General features: G+C 64.4%; 3 protein-coding genes across 7 annotated transcripts in view; 1 reads left to right on the top strand and 2 right to left on the bottom strand.

Moving 5' to 3' along the window:
• Positions 1 to 331: 331 nt before the first annotated feature.
• Positions 332 to 2,032, bottom strand: LOC133238063 (tryptase-2). Of its 2 annotated transcripts, XM_061400682.1 has the most exons (6): positions 2,015 to 2,032; positions 1,771 to 1,825; positions 1,491 to 1,656; positions 1,117 to 1,382; positions 829 to 992; positions 332 to 754 (listed from the first exon to the last, which is right to left on the bottom strand). In XM_061400682.1, the coding sequence occupies exons 2-6, from the start codon at positions 1,823 to 1,825 to the stop codon at positions 590 to 592; spliced, it is 816 nt and encodes a 271-aa protein (XP_061256666.1). In that variant the 5' UTR covers positions 2,015 to 2,032; the 3' UTR covers positions 332 to 589. The 2 variants fall into 2 exon arrangements, with proteins under 2 accessions (XP_061256666.1, XP_061256665.1); XM_061400681.1 differs by lacking the exon at positions 2,015 to 2,032 and having other exon boundaries at positions 1,771 to 1,921.
• Positions 2,033 to 7,334: 5,302 nt separating this feature from the next.
• Positions 7,335 to 9,239, top strand: LOC133238062 (tryptase-2-like). The gene is made up of 6 exons (XM_061400680.1): positions 7,335 to 7,389; positions 7,787 to 7,841; positions 7,956 to 8,121; positions 8,230 to 8,495; positions 8,620 to 8,783; positions 8,858 to 9,239. Exons 2-6 carry the CDS (start codon positions 7,787 to 7,789, stop codon positions 9,020 to 9,022), a joined length of 816 nt encoding a protein of 271 aa, XP_061256664.1. The 5' UTR covers positions 7,335 to 7,389; the 3' UTR covers positions 9,023 to 9,239.
• Positions 9,240 to 10,910: 1,671 nt separating this feature from the next.
• CACNA1H (calcium voltage-gated channel subunit alpha1 H) overlaps positions 10,911 to 22,307 on the bottom strand; it is a 28,142-nt gene continuing 16,745 nt past the window's right edge. For 2 of the 4 annotated variants that reach the window (XM_061400675.1, XM_061400678.1), the window contains exons 16-32: positions 21,969 to 22,069; positions 21,715 to 21,838; positions 21,569 to 21,637; positions 21,280 to 21,464; positions 20,955 to 21,081; positions 20,681 to 20,806; positions 20,417 to 20,506; positions 19,985 to 20,197; positions 18,110 to 18,259; positions 17,267 to 17,376; positions 16,946 to 17,079; positions 16,714 to 16,784; positions 15,340 to 15,418; positions 14,497 to 14,618; positions 13,976 to 14,402; positions 13,522 to 13,682; positions 10,911 to 12,690 (exon numbers count right to left, since the gene is read on the bottom strand). In XM_061400675.1, the coding sequence (XP_061256659.1) occupies positions 11,686 to 12,690; positions 13,522 to 13,682; positions 13,976 to 14,402; positions 14,497 to 14,618; positions 15,340 to 15,418; positions 16,714 to 16,784; positions 16,946 to 17,079; positions 17,267 to 17,376; positions 18,110 to 18,259; positions 19,985 to 20,197; positions 20,417 to 20,506; positions 20,681 to 20,806; positions 20,955 to 21,081; positions 21,280 to 21,464; positions 21,569 to 21,637; positions 21,715 to 21,838; positions 21,969 to 22,069 (3,294 nt within the window). In that variant the 3' untranslated portion in view covers positions 10,911 to 11,685. Of the gene's footprint in view, positions 12,691 to 13,521; positions 13,683 to 13,975; positions 14,403 to 14,496; positions 14,619 to 15,339; positions 15,419 to 16,713; positions 16,785 to 16,945; positions 17,080 to 17,266; positions 17,377 to 18,109; positions 18,262 to 19,984; positions 20,198 to 20,416; positions 20,507 to 20,680; positions 20,807 to 20,954; positions 21,082 to 21,279; positions 21,465 to 21,568; positions 21,638 to 21,714; positions 21,839 to 21,968; positions 22,070 to 22,307 lie in introns of all 4 variants that reach the window. The other 2 variants (XM_061400677.1, XM_061400676.1) reach the window with 2 other exon arrangements.

Genomic DNA, 22,307 nt, shown 5'->3' with positions numbered 1-22,307 from the left:
GTAAGCAGGAACACAGTCCCAGTGAAGACAGTTGGGAGGCAGGGGCCCAGGCGTGTCTCCGAGATGAACCGGGACAGTTGTGGGGGCGGTCCCCTGGGGGCTACCTGACAACAGCAGCGGACCCTCTGCCCCGCAAGACACATGTGCTCTATGGCATGAGCCAGGGAGCAGAGAAGAGGCCCTGGGCTCGAGGGGCAGGGCAGGGCCACCCCCACAGCCAGGTGGGTGCCCAGGGGTGGGGGACCCACAGAGATGGTGGCTGCACCCAGCCGGGCCCTGGGGCCCTCCCCTCCCACGGCGACATCGCAGCCAGAGACAGCAGGACCACGTCTGCTCTCCATGCTTTTTATGAGTGTCAGCAGCCCCTGTCAGCGCCCTGAGCTGAGTGGGGAGGGGGCTGGGGCAGGGGTTCAGGGCAGGGAGGGGTCAGCAGAGAGGGGTCAGCCAGGAGGGGGGTCATCGGGGGTGGGCATTGGGGCAGGGGGCCAGGGAAGGTGGGGGAAGGTCTCCTCCTCGGCCGGAAGCAGCGGTGTGGGGACAGAGGGGGCCAGCTCCTCCGCTGACCCAGGGGGCGGCCTGGGGACCAGGCTCAGGGCCCCTGGGGGACGTACTGGTGGATCCAGTCCAGGTAGGAGGTGACGCGGGTGTAGATGCCGGGCCGGTTGGGCTTCGCGCAACCATCGCCCCAGCTGACCACCCCCGCCTGCAGCCAGGTGCCATTCACCTTGCAGACCAGGGGCCCTCCAGAGTCGCCCTGCGGGGTGGGTTGGGGGAGTCAGTGCGGCTGCAAAGCTGGGCGGTGGGGGCTGGGGGCGGGCGCTGACCCACCTGGCAGGAGTCCCTCCCGCTGTCCCCAGCACACAGCATGTCCTCCCGCACGATGCGGACGTTGTCCCCCGTGGACAGGCCAGAGTGGTACTTCCTGTCACAGACACTGTTCTCCACGACGGGCACCTTCACCTGCTTCAGGGGGAATGGGGGCGGCAGGCGCCCTGGGGGGAGGGGGCAGAGGGAGGCAGCATCAGGGGGAAGCAGGCGGTGGGGACCCTGGTCCCCAGAGGAAACACCAGAGCCTGGAGCCTGGCCCCGCCCCATCCTGGGGGCCCCGACACTCACTTCCATTGTCCACGTTGCCCCAGCCCGTCACCCAGCACTGCGTCCCCGGGGGGAAGGTCTCCGACTCAGGGGGCAGGGTGACCGGCTGGACATGACAGGAGATGCTCACGGGCTCGTCCAGCTCCAGCAGGGCGATGTCCGCCCCGTTCTCAACGCTGTAGTAGTTGGGGTGGGGGATGATCCTGCTGATGGGCAGCAGCTGGTCCTGGTAATACAGGTGCTGCTCCCGCAGCTGCACCCTGAAGTATGAGGGGCCATGGACTTCCCTGGGGACAGAGATGGGCCCCTACTCAGAGCTGAGCCACCCTCGGGACACCCAGGAGCCTGGGTGGAGCCCCAGGCACACCCCGCCCGCAGACCCCCTGGAGACTCACGGTCCGACGCAGTGGGCTGCGGTCAGCACCCACTGGGGGTGGATCAGGGAGCCCCCACAGTGGTGCCTCCAGTACCGGTGGCTGACTCTCAGGCTCACCTGCCAGGGCCATCTGCTCCCAGGGGCCTCCTGCCCCCCGACGATGCCCGCACGCTGCAGGGCCTGGCCTGGGGCTGGAGCAGGAAGCCTTCAACCTTGGGCTCCTCTGAACCCACCACCCGCCCCTGGGCTTGTGGGGGTGGGGGAGGGCAGGAACCCCACGGCCTGGGGTCAGGACTCACCAGGGGCTGCGGAGACCAGACTCAGCAGGAGGGCGAGCGCCAGCAGATGGAGCATCTGGAAGGAGCAGGGAGGGGTCTTGGGGTGCGAGTCTGCAGGTGTGGGGTCTGGGGTCTGGGGTGTGGGGTCCGGTGGCATTTGGCCCTTGACCAGGGGGTCTGTCCATGCCGGGGTTCTGGGGCCTCAGTGCTCGGCCAGCCAGCTGCACAGTGACACCCGGTGTCAGGGTCCTGCTGGGGGGCTCACCTTGGCAGGTCCAGGCTGCTCTTGCCCAGCCTGCTCTCTCTGCCCCTTTATCCTCACAGACAACGACAGGGTCAGAGGAGGGGGCGGGTCCTCCAATCCAGGGGAGTGGGGGAGGAAGTGGATGACTCAGACCAGAGCGAGTCCATCTGGTCAGGAAGGGGCCCTGCTGCCCCCGTTCACACCAGCAGACCCGATTCCTCCATGTGGTCCCATATCCATCTCTGGCTGTTATCTGAGAACTTAACTCTACCATCAGGGGAGCCTTGTTATCTGGGGATCTGAGTGCCATCGCAGAGGGACAGGCCGAGGGATGTGACGGGGAGGGGACAGGAGAGGCCAGAGCCACCTTCCCTGGACGCTCCCCCACCAGGCCCAGCACCCCTGTCCCCCGCCTGCAGGCCGGGGTGAGCCCCATCCCTGTCCACCCACCCCACCTCCTCACTCTCCCCTGGGCCTGCTGGTCACCCGGTTCTGCAGCCCATCCGCCCTCCTCACCTCATGGCCTCCTGACCCCTGCCTCCCCTTCCCCACCATCCATGTGGCACCTCCTGTCCTGCCCCTACCCTGCTGGGACACCAGCCTGGCTCTGGGACCCTTCTGTTCCTGGCTGGCTCTCTTGCACGCCCTAGGGGTGTACTCAGCTGGATTTCTGGGGGTCGGCACCCCTGGAGACAGGCAGGAAGACAGGCTGCCCGTGCCCCATCTCAGGCATCCCTCCAGCCGACCCTGGTCACTTATTCTGTCAACAATTCATTCCAGGGCTTCCAGGTGCTGCATCCGGGTCCATGCAGCAGGTTAATGGAGAAGGAACTCTAGGAGCCCACGGTCAGGGGTAGGGGAGGGGGGGAAGCAGGGACAACAGTGACATGCTGGTGCCCAGGGCCTGCTAGGGGACCAGGCAAGGCTTAGGGAGCCCCGGAGAGCCTTACCTGCAAAGGAGGCTCTGATTGGCTTAGCCCTGGGAAGAGGGCCAATCAGCAGCTTAAGCATGTGCTTACTCTGATTGGCTAACATTGGACCAATACCTGGTCAGGCCTGGGATGTGGGCGAGGCTAGGTGATGGGAAGGTGTGGACAGACCTCACGTGAGTCCTCCCGAAGACCTTCTGAACTGAGTATCCTTAGTTCATAAAGACCACCTCCTCCTCTTGAAACTCAGCAATAAGTTTAAGCCCCTTGTACAAAATCAGTAATAACCAAATAAATAAATAATTCAATGAAGAAATGTTTAATTTTTAACCTAAAGAGATTCTACCTAGTTAATAACGAAAATCGGAGAAGGCAATGGCACCCCACTCCAGTACTCTTGCCTGGAGAATCCCATGGACGGAGGAGCCTGGTAGGCTGCAGTCCATGGGGTGGCGAAGAGTCGGACACGACTGAGTGACTTCACTTTCACTTTTCACTTTCATGCATTGGAGAAGGAAATGGCAACCCACTCCAGTGTTCTTGCCTGGAGAATCCCAGGGACGGGAAAGCCTGGTGGGCTGCCGTCTCTGGGGTCGCACAGAGTCGGACACAACTAAAGTGACTTAGCAACAGCAGCAGCAGCAATAACGAAAATGCGATATAAATTGGGCGATCATGTTGGGGGTCAAGTTTGCAAGGTTCTGAGATACACTTCCCGGTGTTGCAAGGATGCATCCCATGTGTCCCACCGGCTGGAGAAGCGATGCTGTTGGCCGATGGCATCCTGTCCTCAAGAGCCCTAAACCAGTGGCCTCTTGAGCTTCCTGTGGATTTCTAACTGCGGAATGAATAAGTGATGACTGAAGCTGGTCAGTGCATTCAGCCCCTAGGGTAGCCCCAGGGGAAGTCTCTGTCTGAGGCTGTGGTCTTTGGGGCCAGGGATGGGGGTCCTGCCTCCCCAGGCATCGCAAGCCACTGGCCTGAGGTGGGACCTGAAGTGAGAAAGGACAGGAGGAGGCAGGCTCCAGGGAGGAGCCTGGGGGATGCCCTGAGAGCCTCAGTCTGCTAAGGACAGGGTGATGCAGAGAAAGTGGGGCTGGGCCACCCCGGGTGAGAGGCCTGTTGCCCCGGGGATGATGGACCTGGGGGCAGGTCTCCCCGGGGGTGGTCCTTGGGAGTGACAGGGCAGTGTGGAGGAGATCGGAGTTGTGGAGTGTGTGTCAGGAGGGACCAGCTGACCAGCCATCCCTGACCTGCCTACCAGTTCGCGGTCTCAGAGTGGAGGTCTGACTGCAGCTGTGGCTCTGGGCTGGGACCTCTGAGGAGGGCGTGGGGAGCACAGCTGGACCTGGAGCACTGGGGTCTACGGACTCTCCTGCCTGTGACCATGGCCTCAGTTCCCACAAGGAGGAAACGCTGAGGTGGACTGGACCCAGTGCTTCTTGCCCCAGGCCCAGCCTATGGCCTGTGCTCTCCCTGCCAGGGAGGGGTCATGGGTCGAGGGTCAGAGAGCAGGAAGCCTGGAGAGCCCGTGATGTGGGCCAGTCAGGACAGCCACAGCCCTCACCCAGCTCACCTGCTGTAAGGTACTGGCTGACCAGAGGTCCACTAGGTTGTCCTGTGGGCAGAATGGGGTGAGGACCAGGAGGCCAGAGAGCCGAGGAGTCCCTGTCCTCCACTTCCCAAGCCTGGGCTCACCTGCCCGACCTTCCTGGGGGTCCAGGGGACGCAGCATGTCCAGCCGGCCTATAGGGGCTGCCCTCTGGGTCAGGTCATCCTGGCTGGTGGTCTGCAGGGCAGCGGGGGAGGCTCGGGTTGGGGGGAGCTCTACAGGGAAAAGGTGGCAGCAGCCCTGAGCTGCTGAGTCACCCACACACGGGATGCCAGGCACCCACAGTGGCCGCGAGAGGGTGTTACCAGTGCAGGGTGATGTCCAGAGTGTTAGGACAGTAGCCTGGAAAGAGACTCAGAAACACAGTCCCCTGTTTTCAGGAGACAGAGATGGGGACCTTCCTAGCACATGTTTGGAACAACTGTGTCATCTGTGTGGGAAGAGAGGTGAGCCTTGGTGCTCGCCTTGTAACACACACAGAGAAACTGTTCACAGTGGCCACTAGGCCTCAGTGTAGACAATAAAACTGTAAAACACGGGAAACTATAGCAGGAAACCCTGACCTGGAGGAAGGCGAGGAGACTCGGAAACCACCAAGAGAAACAGAAGAGCTGGTGAGTTTCTGAGTCAAAAGAAACTGGACCTCGCCAAATTGAAAACTTACGCTCTGAGAGACACCGTTAAGAAAGTGAAAGTGTAACCCACCTACTGAGAAGGATATCTGTGAGGCAAGGGCCAGGTAAAGCAGGGAGAGGAGGAGGCTTACAACCCCTCAGACGACACCCCACTGATTTAAAGGGGCAACAGCTTGTGTAGATGCTTCCTCAAAGGTGAAGCACCTTCTTCCTCATCAGGAAAGTGCAGAGAGGAGATGCCGCCACTCACCCTCTGAAACGCAGGGACACCCCGGGCTCTGCCCACTGCCTCCCCGTGTCCCTTCCTCTGAGCTGGGCAGTTGGGTGGGCGCTCACTCGAGAGGGGATCAGTGTTGCAGAAAAGAGAGGAGGGTGCCAGCGGAGCAAAAGGGCTTGTGTTCAGGCAAGGCTAATGGAGATGGGAGGGTGATGGACACGTGGGCATTGGCCAAATAAGTCGATGGATTAGGGGCAGAACCGGGTTTTACCCACCGGAGAAGGCAGGAGATAGGAGATGGGGCTGCAGTAAACCCCGAGGTGTGGAGCTGGGATTGGGGAAAGCTGGTGGCTTCAGTGTAGACACTGAACCATACAGTTCAGTAAATACAGGGGGTGTGAGCCCGTGTGTGTGCTCATGCATCAGCCCCTGTGTGCATGTGTGTGATCCCTTGCGCACGTGTGTACATGTCTGTGTTCACATGCCAGTCCGTGTGTGCATGTGTGTGCCTGTGTGTGCTCATGTGTGAGACCCTGTGCAGTTCCCTAGCTGTGTCCCTGGGAGCACCCAGGAGCCTCACTGTCACTGTCCCTGGAGTTCACGGGTGCGTCGACACCGCTTTGGAAAGTTTTCTGTAAATCTAAACCTGTTCTAAAAAATTACATTAAAAAAAAGAAATACAGAATAGCGTTTGAGGCTCAGCTCAGCCCTGTGACTGGTGTCTCTGTGCCCACCCGTCCCTGGGTCCCGTGGGCCCCACCGCAGATCAGATGGGCACAGCCCCAGCTGCCCAGCCTGGGGCAGCCCCTTCCTAACCGTCCTCTGCCTGGCCTGGGCCTGATGACTGAGCTGATTAGGCCCCTGGGAGGGGCTGGTATCTTCCTGCCCCTCCTTCTTGCCCCAGCCCCCTGCCCAGCTCCTAAGCACAGGCTGCGGGTCCTCCGGAAAGCTCGAGATCAGCGGCCCCTTCTTAGGTGTCGGGGAGCTGAGGCATGGGGTTGGGTGGGGAGCTGCTTGATGATCCACGGCGGTGGGGGACAGAGGCAGTGGGGGGCAGACTTGTCTCCTCCCCGCCAATCCTGGGCTCAGAGCCCTGGCCCAACAGTGTGCACTCCGCGTTTGATCAGCTGACAAATCAGGACGATAGAGGCTCTACCTACGCTCTGAGCCCACGGGGACTATACACCTAGGAAGGTGGCCTTCGGGGAGGCACCGGGGTGGTGAGAACTGGAGCCCAGGCCACCCCTCCCAGGGCCCAGGAGGCCTGGTGTGGGGGCAGGAGAATCAATGACCAGGGTCTGCTGGAGGGACGCCTGAGATGGGGCCTGGGCAGCCCCTGCCTGTTTTGAGGGGTGCTCACCTGAGAAATCCAGCTGAGTACACCCCTAAGGCGTGCAAGAAAGCCAGTCAGGGACAGGAGGGCCCCAGAGCCAGGCTGGTGTCCCAGCAGGACAGGAGGTGCCACATGGATGGTAGGGAAGGGGAGGCAGGGGTCAGGAGGCCATGAGGTGAGGAGGGCGTATGGGCTGCAGAACCGGGTGACCAGCAGGCCCAAGGGAGAGTGAGGAGGTGGGGTGGGTGGACAGGGATGGGGCTCACCCCGGCCTGCAGGCGGGGGACAGGGGTGCTGGGCCTGGTGGGGGAGCGTCCAGGGAAGGTGGCTCTGGCCTCTCCTGTCCCCTCCCCGTCACATCCCTCGGCCTGTCCCTCTGCGATGGCACTCAGATCCCCAGATAACAAGGCTCCCCTGATGGTAGAGTTAAGTTCTCAGATAACAGCCAGAGATGGATATGGGACCACATGGAGGAATCGGGTCTGCTGGTGTGAACGGGGGCGGCAGGGCCCCTTCCTGACCAGATGGACTCGCTCTGGTCTGAGTCATCCACTTCCTCCCCCACTCCCCTGGATTGGAGGACCCGCCCCCTCCTCTGATCCTGTCGTTGTCTGTGAGGATAAAGGGGCAGAGAGAGCAGGCTGGGCAAGAGCAGCCTGGACCTGCCAAGGTGAGCCCCCCAGCAGGACCCTGACACCGGGTGTCACTGTGCAGCTGGCTGGCCGAGCACTGAGGCCCCAGAACCCCGGCATGGACAGACCCCCTGGTCAAGGGCCAAATGCCACCGGACCCCACACCCCAGACCCCACACCCTACACCTCACACCCTTAGACCCCAGACCCCACCCCACACCCCCAGACCCCACACCCCCAGACCCCAGATCCAGACCCAGACCCCACACCCATTTCCCCAGACAACACACCCTCAGACCCCTGCACCCTCAGATTCCATACCTCCAGAGCCCTCACCACAGACGCCACACCCCCAGACCACACACCCCCAGACCACACACCCCCAGACCACACACCCCCAGAATCTACCCCCAGACCCCTCCCTGCTCCTTCCAGATGCTCCATCTGCTGGCGCTCGCCCTCCTGCTGAGCCTGGTCTCCGCAGCCCCTGGTGAGTCCTGACCCCAGGCCGTGGGGTTTCTGCCCTCCCCCACCCCCACAAGCCCAGGGGCGGGTGGTGGGTTCAGAGGAGCCCAAGGTTGAAGGCTTCCTGCTCCAGCCCCAGGCCAGGCCCTGCAGCGTGCGGGCATCGTCGGGGGGCAGGAGGCCCCTGGGAGCAGATGGCCCTGGCAGGTGAGCCTGAGAGTCAGCCGTCGGTACTGGAGGCACCACTGTGGGGGCTCCCTGATCCACCCCCAGTGGGTGCTGACCGCAGCCCACTGCGTCGGACCGTGAGTCTCCAGGGGGTCTGCGGGCGGGGTGCGCCTGGGGCTCCACCCAGGCTCCTGGGTGTCCCGAGGGTGGCTCAGCTCTGAGTAGGGGCCCGTCTCTGTCCCCAGGGAAGTCCATGGCCCCTCATACTTCAGGGTGCAGCTGCGGGAGCAGCACCTGTATTACCAGGACCAGCTGCTGCCCATCAGCAGGATCATCCCCCACCCCAACTACTACAGCGTTGAGAACGGGGCGGACATCGCCCTGCTGGAGCTGGATGAGCTTGTGAATATCTCCTGGCACGTCCAGCCGGTCACCCTGCCCCCTGAGTCGGAAACCTTCCCCCCGGGGACGCAGTGCTGGGTGACGGGCTGGGGCAACGTGGACAATAGAAGTGAGTGTCGGGGCCCCCAGGATGGGGCGGGGCCAGGCTCCAGGCTCTGGTGTTTCCTCTGGGGACCAGGGTCCCCACCGCCTGCTTCCCCCTGATGCTGCCTCCCTCTGCCCCCTCCCCCCAGGGCGCCTGCCGCCCCCATTCCCCCTGAAGCAGGTGAAGGTGCCCGTCGTGGAGAACAGTGTCTGTGACAGGAAGTACCACTCTGGCCTGTCCACGGGGGACAACGTCCGCATCGTGCGGGAGGACATGCTGTGTGCTGGGGACAGCGGGAGGGACTCCTGCCAGGTGGGTCAGCGCCCGCCCCCAGCCCCCACCGCCCAGCTTTGCAGCCGCACTGACTCCCCCAACCCACCCCGCAGGGCGACTCTGGAGGGCCCCTGGTCTGCAAGGTGAATGGCACCTGGCTGCAGGCGGGGGTGGTCAGCTGGGGCGATGGTTGCGCGAAGCCCAACCGGCCCGGCATCTACACCCGCGTCACCTCCTACCTGGACTGGATCCACCAGTACGTCCCCCAGGGGCCCTGAGCCTGGTCCCCAGGCCGCCCCCTGGGTCAGCGGAGGAGCTGGCCCCCTCTGTCCCCACACCGCTGCTTCCGGCCGAGGAGGAGACCTTCCCCCACCTTCCCTGGCCCCCTGTCCCAATGCCCACCCCTGATGACCCCACTCCTGGCTGACCCCTCTCCCCGCTCAGCTCAGGGCGCCGGCAGGGGCTGCTGACACTCATTAAAGAGCATGGAGAGCAGACGTGGTCCTGCCTGTCTCTGGTTACGGTGTCGCCGAAGGAGGGGAGGGCCTCAGGGCCCAGCTGGGTGCAGCCACCATCTCTGTGGGTTCCCCCACCCCTGGGCACCCACCTGGCTGTGGGGGTGGCCCTGCCCTGCCCCTCGAGCCCAGGGCCACTCTCTGCACACTGGCTTGTGTTTTTGGTGAGGTAAAAAGTACCTTTCACAACAGGTAAAGCAACACAGTCATTGAGATGATTCTCGGGGCCCCAGGTACCCAGCAATGAGTCAAGAATCAGATTATCATCCCCTATAGCCTGTCCCCGCCCCAAGGCCCTGTCCTAACAATCCAGACTACCCAGCCCAGCAGGCAGCCCCTAGGAGGCCTGCCCAGTGACCCCAGACTCTCGCCAGAGGATGCAGACTCCCTGGCACGCTGGTCCCCACCCCACTCCGTCCCCCAGAGTGACCTGGAGAACCTCTGTTCCCCAGGGGCCAATACATCACCCAGGTGAGCTGGGTGAGGACTGTGGTCCACGTCCCTGCTTCTGCACACAGCCTGGTCAACTGTCCCGCCCTCCTGTCCTCTAACCCTTGACCCACGACCCGTCCTTGGCACAGAGAGTGGGGGCCACTGCCTGGGCCTGGGGCAAGAACTACTGTAGCAGCCCTGGGTCCGACCCAGCTCAGCGTCTTCTCCTTGTGGGAACTGAGGCCAACATCATAGGCAGGAAGATCACAGACCCTAGCACCCCGGGTCCACCTCTGCCCAACTTGGGGGGCTGCTTGCTCTCTGGAGTCCTGCAGTTCTTCAAATCTCCACCAGAAGGAGACCCTACCGCATCTGGGCTGGGCAGGGCCAGGCAGGTGGGGAAGCGGGGGAGGGGCCGGCTGCAGCCCAGGGCCCCCATACTGGAGACTCGCTGCCCACCTGGGTCGGAGCAAATAGGTCCCGGCCTCAGCCAGGTAAGTCCCAGATGCCACCTCCCACCACCTGGACCAGCCTGGAGGCAGCCACTGTCCTGCTGCCATGGGCATCTGCTTTGCTGAGTGGAAGGCAGTGCCTGAATGCTATCAGGGAGCCAACCCTGGACGGGGTACAGCCCCACACCATGGCCACAGCCACAGCCCACCATGGAGGACCACAGGTTCTAAGCTGACCTGGCCCCCCTCTGTTCCTGCTCTCAGGGGGAAGGGATTGTGGGGGGAGAGGGTCTCTGCACTGGGGCTGCAGCTGAGGCCAGCAAGACATGGGGCAGGTCTGGGGTCAGAGCCTTCAGGCAGGGACACAGGTAGAGAGACAGCAGGCGGGGGTCAGTGCCCTCCACAGCCCCAAGCGACTGCCCAGCTAGGAAGCTGTCTCACAGGGGCCCACGCCCCTGCTTCCACCCCTGCCGGGAGCCCTTGCAAAATCTTCCCGGTCGGATCAGACTCCAGCCATATGGTTCTGGCTGCCAAGGTGAGCTTGGCTTTTTCCCAGCAGAACTTTCTATCTGAGATCTGCCGGGGAGTGTGGTGAGGGTGGGGTGGGGAACTGGGGAGTGGTGAGGACCTACAGGGGCAGGGGGGCTTTGTGGAGCCCTGTGGCCCTGGTGGTAGCATCACCCACGTCTGCCCTTGCTAAGGCCACAGGCTGGCCACCCTCCCATGGCGGAGGGGCGTACCAATTCTGGCAGTGGAAATCCAACGTGTTTCTTAAATAAGTTAATATTTATTCTGCTCTGCTTTGCAACCCCCCTCCCCTCCCCTTGACTTGAGAAGCCGAGTTTTCCACATCGGATTATTGCAAACGTTTAACCTGAATTTATAAAAGAAAGTGAAACGATGGGGCCATCAGCTCAAAGTCTTGAACCAGGCCCCACGGGCAGTGGGGGGCTTATTGCACGGTCCCCACTCCCTGGCGACCGGTCATTTCCCAGGGACCAGAGTCAAGGTGCTCTCTGGAATCCTGAGGGGTTGGAACGGCAGGGAGTGGGTGTGGAGGGGAGATGAGACAGCGATGAGTGGTGGAGACATGGATGAGAACTCGAGACTGTGAATGACGGAAAGCGTGGCCACGGCGGCCTTTGGCAGGAAGCCGCCACCAGAGGGCGCGAGCGGCCCCAAGCGTGTTCCCTATAGAAAGAAGAGGACGTGAGGATGGGGCTCTGCTGGGTGGCCTCTGCCTTCCTCCTCCTGGCCCGTGTCCCTGGGACTCCTGGGCGGGCCGCCAACACGGCCTGGGACCACCTCGGCACACTGGGAAACCCCAAACCTGAATTGACAGGACGGAGGCCTCTGGCTGTGGCCTCCGCTGCTCCACGTGCCCAGAATGGCATGGGCCTCCCCTTCCCTGCACTGACATCCTTCTGGCTCCTCTGCCCTCGGGGGGCCCAAGCCAGGATCCACACACAGCTCTGTCCTGGCCGCCACCCTGCTGGGCGCACCTCAACCCCCGTGCCAAAGCCTGTGGGCACTGCACCCAAGCTACACGGGCTCATCCACGTCGTCACCCGGGACTGGCACAGCCGGTGGGGACGCTCTCTTCGGTGGGCTCTCCGGGACAGTGAGGTGCACCCCCCGCCCCTCCTCTAGGGGGTCTCCTGAGGGCACTGTGCACTCCATCTCCCGGGGTTCTGGAGGGGCCGCGGTGCCTGAGGAGGAGGGTCTGGGTTCTGGGGTGGCCCCATGGCCCGCATCTGTGAACAGGTCCCCACTGGGGCTCCCCACGTCCAGTGGCTCAAAGGTGAAGTTCGGGACAGTCAGGTGTTCTGTACGGCAGGGGCCCTGGCCCCGCCGCTCCCCCTTGGCAGCAGCGTCCAGCCCTGTGCTGTCTGTGGGCTCCAGGGGGTCCCTATGGGGCACAGCCTCGCAGGATGGGGTTCGCCGCCGCAGGGTGGTGCTGCCGCCTTCTGCCGCAGGGGCCCTGGCCGCACCCTCGTCCTCAGCGGGGGGCTCTATGGAAATGCAGGGGGGGCTCATCTTTTTCTTCCTGCGCGCCCCCAGGGCCAGCTCGGCCTCCAGGACCCGGGGCTTCGCCTCCCCGGCCTCTGGACGGCTGTCCCCAACTCCCGGCTCCCCCAAGGGCCGCCTCTGCTCATCCACCCGGCCCGGCTGGTCCAGGAAGCCCCGGGCGTCCACGCTGTAGAGCCTGTGCAGGTCTGGCTCGCCGCCCACGATCCCACAGGCAGTGGGCGAGGCCAAAGGGCTACGGGCAGAGCTGGTGATGTGGCTGACCTCCTCGTCAGCTGGGTCTGGGGCTTCGGACTCCTCCCCGCCTGGGGCAGGAGGCCGGCTGGAGATGCAGTGCTGTCCAGAAGTGTGCTTGCGGGTGCAGATGCTGGAGGGTCGCGGGGACCGGGATGGGGACCGCAAGGAGGGCCCCAGGGATGCCTGTCTTACGGGGGTCTTCCCGCCAGGCTCTCCCCAGAATGGGCTGCTGTCCTCAGTGCCATCGACATGCCCTTCCAGGGACTCCGTGTGGACGGCCTCCTGCAAAGGCAGGAAGTCAGGTGAGACCAGCCAGAGGGACCCCCTCCCCACTCCAGGCCAGGTGACCTTGTGACCCCCCAAGGCTATGGGCCAGGGTGAGACGAGGCTGCAAGATGCTGGTGTGGATGCACTTGCCCCGCAACTGGAGCAGAGGAGCCCTCACCAATTCTGGTTGTGTGGGGAGGACTGGAGGCCAAGCTCCTGTGGGCAGAGCCTTCCCAGGGCCCTGGAAACCCTGAGGGGCACAGACCCCGGCTGCAGCCGCTGCTGGACTGCGGTACTAGATCAGCTTGGTTCCCCAAGCAGGGAGGGGGAAGGGAGGGGGACCAAAGGCTCAGGCAGGAGAGGATCTCTGGCTGCAGCCAGGCTCGTGGGCACGGTTTCTGGGGAGGGGGGTTCTGGGGGGCTTAGGCTGCTGTTTCGGAGAAGATAATGGCACCCCACTCCAGTACTCTTGCCTGGAAAATCCCATGGAGCCTGATGGGCTGCAGTCCATGGGGTCGCTAAAAGTCAGACACGACTGAGCGACTTCACTTTCACTTTTCACTTTCATGCACTGGAGAAGAAAATGGCAACCCACTCCGGTGTTCTTGCCTGGAGAATCCCATGAATGGGGGAGCCTGGTGGGCTGCCGTCTATGGGGTCGCACAGAGTCGGACACGACTGAAGTGACTTAGCAGCAGGCTGCTGTTTAAGGGGCCATGGGTCCCCGTGGGCGGGTGTGGTCATTACACACTCCAAGGGCCCAGCGCCCACGTCTCTCACGCTTCAAATGGGGAGGGAATCCCAGAGACCCCAGGGCTCGGCTGAGGACCCGAAAGCGCCTCCTACCTGTCTGCAGAGAAGTCGGCCGACATTAGGCGACCGGGCTGCACCCCGTGGGGGCAGGGCACGGAGGGTGTCGCCGCCCCTGGACGGGGAAGACACGGCGGACGGAACCTGGAGGGAGGCGCAGGACTCCACAGGCGGCGAGTGGGCAGCGGTGACCTGGCCTGCGGCAGGAAAACGCCAGAAATGTGTATCCACCCCCAGCGGGCCCTGCCCGACAACACACGCCCCTCTGACCCCTGCCCCGACTGCCCTTCTGACCCCCGCCCGCCCTGCCCCATCGCCCCTCTGGCCCCGCCCCGGCCCCTCTGCCCCACCTGACTCCGCCCCCATCGCCCCCTGGCTCCGCCCTGGCCCCTGCCCTCACCCATCCCCCCCTTTGGCTCCGCCCCGGCCCCCGCCACCCCGCGGCGGCCCCGCCCGCCCAGGGCCAGGGTGCATCCGCCAGAGGCTGTACCAGCGGCCGCGCCCGCGTAGGTCTCCATCTCCACCTCCTGTAGCGGGTGGGGGTGAGCGGCTGCCGCAGGCGCCACGGGCCGGAACATGTAGCTGTCGTTGGGCAGGGATAGCATCCTGGACACCGACACCTTGCGCACGACCAGCACGTTGGGGGAGTCCGGCGAGGCGCCGGGGCTCTGAGGGGCCGCCGGCCTGGGACGGGCGGGGGACCCCTGCGCCATTTCCATCTCAAGCTCTGCGTCCAGCTCGGCGTCCTCGCGGGCCTCCTTGTTGCTCTCCTCCAGGTGCTTCATGAGCACGGCCACCACCACGTTGACAAGCACGAACTGGGCCACCAGCACGAAGGTGACGAAGTAGATGGGCGAGATGGCCGGCAGGTAGGTGAGGCAGTGCTTGTCCTCGCGGGCGCACTCGCGCAGCGTGTCCTGCGGGCAGAGGGCGGCGGGCAGGCTCCCACCTCCGCCGGCAGCCCCCTACTCTGGGGGCTCCCATCGCCCCGCCCACTGCGCCAGCCTGTACCTTCATGATCCCGTTCCAGTTGTCCCCGGTGGACACGCGGAACAGCGTGAGGAAGGCCATGCCGAAGTTAGAGAAGGTGGCGTGTCTGCTCAGGCCCTCGCAGGGGTTGTCCTCACTGCATTCTGCCGGGAGCGACCGGGTCAGCCCGCCCCACGGGGCCAGGGCACACACGGGCCTGCCCTCGCCCAGGAGAAAGCCATGCTCCTCGGGGTGCAGGGTGGTGGCCCAGCAAGTCCCCTGCTCTGCGGAATGACCGGGAGGCCCTGGCACTGGAGAGCCCCAGATGCTGGGTCAGGCCTGGGAGTCGCCAGGTCCAGGGTCGGGGCACCAACTTCGGGGTCCGGGCAGACCCTCAAAGGTGACAGCCACCTCAACCCCCTCCCACACAGGCCCACTGGTGGCTCCTGGAACCCATTAAGTGTTCGTTCAGTGACACCCAGTGGGAGGGGGCACCCATAGGACCTGGGCCGCCACGAAAGGTCCCCACAGGCCCCTACCTAGACTGGACAGAGCCGCACGTGCGGGAGGTCTGAGGAGACCCTGGGTGATAGGAAGGGCTGGCTACAGCACAACCCTGGGGCCGGTAGACTTGGGGCCACACCTGTGTGTGTGTGCGTGCACTCACACTGACGTGCGGCTCCGTCGGCCTGGCCTGGGTGTTAACACGTGTGCGGGTCTGCACAGCGCGTCTACATGCGCCACGTCCACAGTTACCTCACAGTGAAGGGCCGCGGGGCAGGGGCCGGGCTGGAGGCTGGGCCAGCAGCCTGAACGCATGCGCATGCGTGAAGCTGCGCCTCCTCGGGGAGTCTGGGGAGTGGAACGCCGCGTTGCCGCACTCACCTAGCCTCCCGAACAGCTCCACTCCCAGGGCAGCATAGATAAAAAACAGGAGCATGAAAAGCAGGCCGAGGTTCCCTACCTACACAGGAGAGAAGCGGAGCGAGGTCAGGGGGCTCAGCCCGCCCCGTCCCCCACCCGCGACCTGCCCAGCAGTTCCCAGGCCTGCCTTGAGCCCTGTTCTTGCTCCAGGCCTCCTGGCCTCGAGGCTCCTGTGGCCCCAGGGCTGCCTGGTGCCCAGGGCCCCTCCTTGGCTCTCACTCCTGCCCTGCACTCCAGGGGGCTGCATCCAGTTCCTCTGCTCCTGAGACCTCCCAGCGGCTTGGGTGGACTCCAGCCTCAGGGTCCCCACGGCGAGGTGAAGGAGGAAGCTCTGCAGGCTGCCAGGTCTTGCCCAACCCCTGCCCGCGGCTCTTCCATGAACTTGCCGCCCTTCCTCCACACCTTCCTGACTCTGATGTGGCTGGTCCCTCTCTTCACCAGCCCCCAGAGACATTGCACCGGGGGTGGCCGGGGCCTGGGCTTCCCTCCCACCGCCCCATCCAGCCGCTCCCAGACAGGGGGTGGCTACACTGGAGCACTAAGGGCATAACTCGGGGCTGAGGAAGGCTGCTGGGGACCAGTGGAGGCCAGCTGAAGATGCAGGGTGTGGACGGCTGGGGAGGCAGCCGGATGGATAGATATATGCTGGGCCGATGGACAGTGGCCAGGAGGGCTGGATGATGGACAGCTGGGCATCTGGTAGATGGGGGACAGACAACTGTCTGAATGGATGGATAGAAGCCTGGGTGGCTGGATGGCTTGTTAAGAGGGCTGGAGTCACGGTCAGATGGACACATGGATGCCCGGGTGGACTGGCTCAGGGGCTGAATACTACACAGATGGGGTAATGAGACTTTCAACTCAAGAAGCCATACAGGGTCAGGGTTGGGGCTGTGGACACAGGATGTGAGGACAGGGCCTGAGCTGGCTTCAGGAGAGACAGGCCTCTGGCCAACACCCGAGCCCCGGGTGTGGGCCTCCAAACTCGATAAGCCCGCTGCACCCACGGGCTCTGCCCTCTGCCCAAAGCCCACTGAGCGCAGAACTGCACCGGGCAGTGGGCCCTGGTGTTCCCCAGAGAGACTAGAGTGAGGCCAGAAAGCAGGTGGGCCGCCCCCTCACAGCACAGCTCAGCAGCCCATTACTCCCTGTAGGTGGCGGGGAGGGGCTTGAATAATTGCGTTTGTCTAGAGACTAGAAAGACCACGTGAACGAATGATGCCTGACCAGTGAGCCAGGCCCTCCTGCAGTCTTGTCCTCTTGGGGGCATCTGTGATGCCCACCCTGGGAGCAGGGGAGCCAGACCCAGGCCAGGCCCCTGAGCGGCCGACGTACCTGGGGCAGCGCCTGGACCACCGTGTCCAGCAGGGCCCGCATGCCCGTGGCCATCTTGAGCAGCTTCAGGACTAGGACGGGGAGCCGAGCATTAGTGGGGGGTGGGGCTGGTCTGACCCGAACTACGCATACCCCCACCCCCCGGTCCCCAGGCGGTCCACTGGGGCAGGTGAGGCAGGAGGTGGGGGGCGGGCCCTTGAACAGCGCGAGGCTCAGGTGGGTGGTGGCCTACCGCGGGCGATACGGAGGACACGCATGATTCGGATGATGGTGGGGTTGATGGGCAGTGCTGCGTTCATCTCGATCTCCTCCAACGTGATGCCCATGATGGACAGCAGAACGATGGCCAGGTCCAGCTGGTTCCACCTGGGCGGGCGGGCAGGCATGGCTCAGCGCCAGCCAGTGCCTCCCCCCAGCACCCCGGCCCTTCGGAGCACCTGCAGTCCCTTCCCTGTCCCCTGGGAACGTCCTGGTATCGCCAGGGGCACCCCTGCTCAGCACCGTTGCCTCTGCAGGCTCCGGCCACGGTGCCCATCTGCCCCGCCCTACACACCTGTCCTTGAAGAACCTCCGGAACCCAAAGGCCACCAGCTTCAGCACGGCCTCGACGACAAAGACGATGGTGAACACGTAATTGCAGTACTTGAGGGCCTCGTCCAGAGCCTGGGGGCGAGCACCAGGCTCCTGAACATCAGGGCCCCTGCAACGCTGCCCACCCTGCCCCACCTCTCTGCTCTGCGGACCGACCGGGGCACCCCAGGCCCGCCCACGGACAGGCCTCAGCTATTACTGGATGGAGGTCTATGCTGGCTTAGGGAGGCCTGCCTGGCCTGACCCTCACAGGATTCTCAGCACGACCCTCAGTTGGGGGAACCTGCTGCTGGGAACCCAGACTCCCAGCCCTGGCTGGACCAGTCCCACCCACAGCCCAGGGCAGAAGCCAGCCCGCCAGACGGGCTCAGCTTCAGCTACAGAATCAGAGACTCTCAGCTGTTCTGGGAGGAGGGGGCGTCCCGTCTTTGATGAAATAATGGAGATGGAATCTGAGAGCATCACCCTCTCAGTCTGACCTTTCTGGACTTGGGGACATCCCCTAGCCAGTGTTTTTGGATGGAACCTGTCACGGGGTCAAGGATGCCCTTGGGACAGGTGGCCCAGGGAGTGTCCACTGGCTTTAAAGGAAGGAGGGCCCTTTGTTCAAGCCACACCTCCATGTATCCCACAAGCCCCTACGAGGGCTCAGGCAAGGTTGCAGACCTGGGGCCTCCAGCTCTCAGGGTAGCACCACCCGGCTGGCAACAGACCCCACCCTTGGTGACCAACACCCCCCCACCCCTGCCCCCAGTGTTCAGGCCTGGAGGCAGGAGGGCCGGTGTGTCAAGGCAGCGAGCCCCACCTTGGGCTGGTTGTAGTGCTCCATGGACATGGTGATGACGTTGACGCCAATGATGAAGGTGATGAAGAGGTCCAGGTAGTGGCTGGTGCACAGAGTGTGGATGGAGCGGCGGGTGGGCGAGTAGTCCGCATAGTAGGGCCGTCGCTGGGCCTCTGCAGGGAGAGCACAGTGGTGAGCAGGCAGGTGGGGCGGCATGAGAGGGCTGCCTCCCAGGTGCTGGGGAGTCAGGGGGCTGGGGGAGGGGCCAGGCTCGCGCATGGGCCTCGAGGCAGGTCACCCACTGACCTCCTCCTCCAAGAGGGCCTCAGCCTCAGAGCAGATCCCTGGAGTGGGCATAGAAGCTGAGACTCCACCTGGGCCCTGCCCTGGAGCCCTGTCTGGAACCCCCACCCTGCCAGAAGGTCTCAAGCCAGGGCCTGTGTCGTCTACTCTCCTGGACTGGCATCAGGGTTCAGAGATACCTCAGCGATGAAGGGAGTGGCAAATGGGAGCTTTTGGGCAGGGACAGTCCCAAGGCAGGGCAGGGCAGGGTGGCCCACCACAACCCCATCTCCCCAGCTGGGCATGTGCTGCATTCTGGCCACCAAGCCTAGAGTCCCTCCACTCCCTGTCCTCCAGGAGGCCTGTGGCCATGTGCCTGCTGTCTGGGGTCTGCTTGCCCTCTGGTCCATCTGAGGTTGGGGGCCATGACCTGGGGGATGGGAGGGGGTACATCTCCCAGCAGCTCTGTCTGCACTAAACGCTCTGCCTGCAGTAACTCCCTAGGGCACACCAGTGCCTGCTAGGTGAAGGCACAGCTGCCCCCACTGCCCAGGGGCCCTCCTTGGCCTCAGAACCTGTGGCAGGGACCAGGGACAGCAGGGGCCGATGGGAACCAACCCCCCCCTGGGGCCCACATGCTCCTCGGTCTGGCATGCGGTCACTAGAGAGCTCAGTGCAGCAGCCAAGGGGGCCAGAAGCCAGTGAGGCCCGGCCAGCACTGAGGACATGGGGTAGCGACCAGCCAGCAGGCGTCCCAGCACAGCAGGCAGGCGTGCAAGCCAGGCAGAGGCACACACGGGCTCAGAGGCAGCAGCGTGAACACCAGGCAGGCCAGCCAGCAATCCCTCCTCCTCCCACTGGCACCTGGCGCCCTACAGCCATCCCGTGCTGACCCTGCGGTGGACCCCAGGGGGCCTGGCACCTTCCTGCAATGTCCACCCTTCCCTGTGGCAGGGGCAGAGGAGCAGAGATCAGGCCAGTTCACAGGCCCATGCAGTGGCTGGCAGAAGCGGGGCTGAGGCATGCGGGGTGGGGGCAGGTACCTGGGTTGGGGAAAGTGCCTGGAAAGACAAGGAGATGGTCTGAGCTGGCCGGTGGGCGGGGCCAGGACCCCTCCTGGAAGAAGCCCACTCTGCTCCCCAGCTTGGGCAGGGGTGTCCTAAGACCCTCTCTCTGTCTTGAATGGCTCTGCTTGCTCCCCCCACCGAGGCGTGAGAACACAAAAGCGGCGTGAGCCTGCCCCTGCAGTGGTGGGCGTGGGGGCTGGGGTCTCATCCCTGTGCCTCCTGGGAAGGGCCCCCTGCCTCCTCCGCAGCCATTCTTTTCTGAGAACATAAAGGGCAGAGCGTGCAGAGCCATCTGGAGAGGCCAGGGCCGAGAGGAGTGGGGCCAGGCGGGGGGCTCCGGGGCCAGGGTGCTGAGCCGCTGCCCAGATGCAGTCCTCACAGCCCTGGGCCGGGGGCGAGGCGGACCTGGTTTCCGGCGGCAGCAGCCCGGTCTCGGAGCTGCCCCTGGCTGGCCTCCCGTCCCCAGCCACCCTCCTATAGGCGAAAAGTGGGGCTCAGGTGGATGGGGGGGGGGGGGCTGGGCGACGCGCAGGTAGCCACCGGCCACTGCCACCCGGAGGGCCTTACTCCTGCGCTTCCTCTCCAGGCGACGCTGCCGCTTTTCCTCGCGCCGCCGCGCCTCCTCGGCCTCCTGGTGCTGCCGGCACTTGTGGAAGTTCTCCACCACGACGCCCACGAACATGTTGAGCACGAAGAAGCTGACGATGAGCAGGAAGGAGATGAAGTAGAGCAGCATCCAGGGGTTGTGGTTGGGCACGGGCTGCGGCACAGGAGAGCGCGTGGGTGCCGGTCCGCCCACGGGCACTGACCCCGCCCACACGCGCTGAGCCCCGCCCATGGGCGCTGACCCCCGATGTGGACCTCTGCGGACGTCCCCAGAGGCCAAACGCAGCCTTGTCTCTGGGGGCCTTGCGCTCTCTGAGATAAGCAGAGACCAAGGGAGAAGGCCCGCGCAGAGGAGCAGGGCTGCCCGCCGCACCTGCTGGTCCACGCCCACGGCGTCCAGCCCGTCGTACATGATATTCACCCAGCCGTCCTTGGACGAGAGCACGAACAGCGACATCAGCGCCTGCGAGGCCAGAGCAAGGCGGGCACCTCTGGGCGTGGCCTCCTGCCACGATCTGGCTCGATCACCGCGAACCCTCCTAACTTGCTGAGACCCTGTGGCTCCCGCCCTCTAGATCAGGGCTGAGCTGGGTGAGTCACCCGCCAGCCCCGCCCGCCCCGCCCCAGCCCCGCCCACCTGGCCCAGGTTGTCGAAGTTGTACTTGCGTCGCACCCAGCGGTAGTGCGCGGCCCTGCACTCGGCCTTAGTGGAAATGTTCCTGGTGTCGGCGCCCTCGCAGTAGTAAAACTTCCCCTTGAAGAGCTGACCGGGAGGGGCGGTCACTCAGAGGGCCAGGCCCTGCCCTGCCATTCCCCGCCCCTTCACGGGCCCCGCCCTCCCCCTGCCTGCTTGGGCCGAGGCCCTCCCAGGCGACTCCACCCACTGTCTCTCAGGCAGACAGGCCACGCACCTGCACCCCGAGGATGCCGAAGATGATGAAGAAGGCGCAGCAGATGAGGACGATGTTCCCGATGGGCCTGAGGGACGATATCAGAGTCTCCACCACCAGCTTGAGTCCCGGCGCACGGCTGATGACCCTGGAAGAGGGCCAGAAGGAACGCGTTGCTGGGCACGCCCAAGGGAGCTGCCATCAGGAGGAGCGCCCAGCACTGCAAACACCTTGCCGCCCTGCACCTGCAGCCCGGGCCCCTCTCCCTCCCGGATCCCGCCCCACGAGTGGGCCCGCCCTCCTGCATCCGTCCCCTCCTTTGGCCCCGCCCCACGGCCCAGTCCACCTTAGCGGCCGCAGGGTCCGCAGCAGGCGCAGCACACGCAGGATGCCCAGGATCTTGGCGCCGCCAGCCGAGGCCATGGCCACGATGATGTCCACCAGGGACACCAGGACCAGCACCCCATCCAGTATGTTCCAGCTGCTCTGCAGGTAGGCATGCTCACCCGAGATGAGGCCCAGGGCCACCACCTGGTGAGTACAGATGATGGGCTCGTGGACCTACGCCCTGTATATGTGGCCATGGCCGCAAGGCCAGATGGACAGACCCCCGGGTCCCCCAGGACACGGTGTACCTTCACCATCATCTCCGCCACGAAGATCGCTGTGAAGATGTAGTTGGAGACGCTGAGGAAGACGCGCTCCTGCAGGAGACAGGAACATGGGAGAGGCCGGCCGTGGCCATGGGACCCACCCCTCCCCGGTGAGGAGAGAGCCTCACAGTGCTGCCGGGGTCGATGTCGGGCCTCTCCAGGGCGATGGTGATGCAGTTGAGGAAGATGAAGACGAGGACGACATGATCGAACATCTTGTGAGCAATGATCTTTTGGCAGGAGATGCGGAACCTGAGAGCCGGGAGTGGGGTTTTGAGGACAGTCCTGGCCAAGCCCTGGCTTCTGTCCACAGAGCTCACCATCCGGTAGGGATGAAGGGGGCCCCCAGGGCGGGGTCAGCGTTCCCAGGTGCGCCCCTCACCTGTTCTGTGGGGAGAAGAGGTACAGGGCCCAGGGCTCGCGGCTCCGGCAGCACTCCGGCTTGTGCGGCTCCAGCACCTTCTGCAGCCTCGAGCAGCAGCTCTGGGGAGGAGGGGGGGGTGTTCAGGGCCCCTCCCAGCCTGACCAACCCCAGCCCCTCCCACCTTCAGGCTCAGCCCTGTCCACCCACCCAGGCACGGGGCCAGGGAGCTACACTGGGGTCCGGGGGACCAGTGAGTGGCCACCCTCAGATCCACACCCAGGTGGCCCCCAGCAGTCCTGGGCAGCGGGGTGCCCAGCTAAGAAGGCACTTACCCTCCCCCCACAGACGTCTCACTGG

Source organism: Bos javanicus, chromosome 25 (genome assembly GCF_032452875.1).
Source record: "Bos javanicus breed banteng chromosome 25, ARS-OSU_banteng_1.0, whole genome shotgun sequence".
Taxonomy (NCBI): Eukaryota; Metazoa; Chordata; class Mammalia; order Artiodactyla; family Bovidae; genus Bos; species Bos javanicus.
This window is presented reverse-complemented; position numbering and strand designations above follow the sequence as displayed.

What these genes read in the sequence shown, in the direction of transcription:
- LOC133238063 (XM_061400681.1), bottom strand. Translation starts at nt 1,906, where the DNA reads ATGCCACCGGACCCCACACCCCAGACCCCAGACCCCACACCTGCAGAC. An exon ending in TCTGGTCTCCGCAGCCCCTG is followed by an intron (nt 1,657 to 1,770) that starts GTGAGTCCTGAC and finishes CTCCAGCCCCAG; the next exon opens with GCCAGGCCCTGCAGCGTGCG. An exon ending in GGGCAACGTGGACAATGGAA is followed by an intron (nt 993 to 1,116) that starts GTGAGTGTCGGG and finishes CCCTCCCCCCAG; the next exon opens with GGCGCCTGCCGCCCCCATTC.
- LOC133238062 (XM_061400680.1), top strand. Translation starts at nt 7,787, where the DNA reads ATGCTCCATCTGCTGGCGCTCGCCCTCCTGCTGAGCCTGGTCTCCGCA. An exon ending in CCTGGTCTCCGCAGCCCCTG is followed by an intron (nt 7,842 to 7,955) that starts GTGAGTCCTGAC and finishes CTCCAGCCCCAG; the next exon opens with GCCAGGCCCTGCAGCGTGCG. An exon ending in GCGGGAGGGACTCCTGCCAG is followed by an intron (nt 8,784 to 8,857) that starts GTGGGTCAGCGC and finishes CCCACCCCGCAG; the next exon opens with GGCGACTCTGGAGGGCCCCT.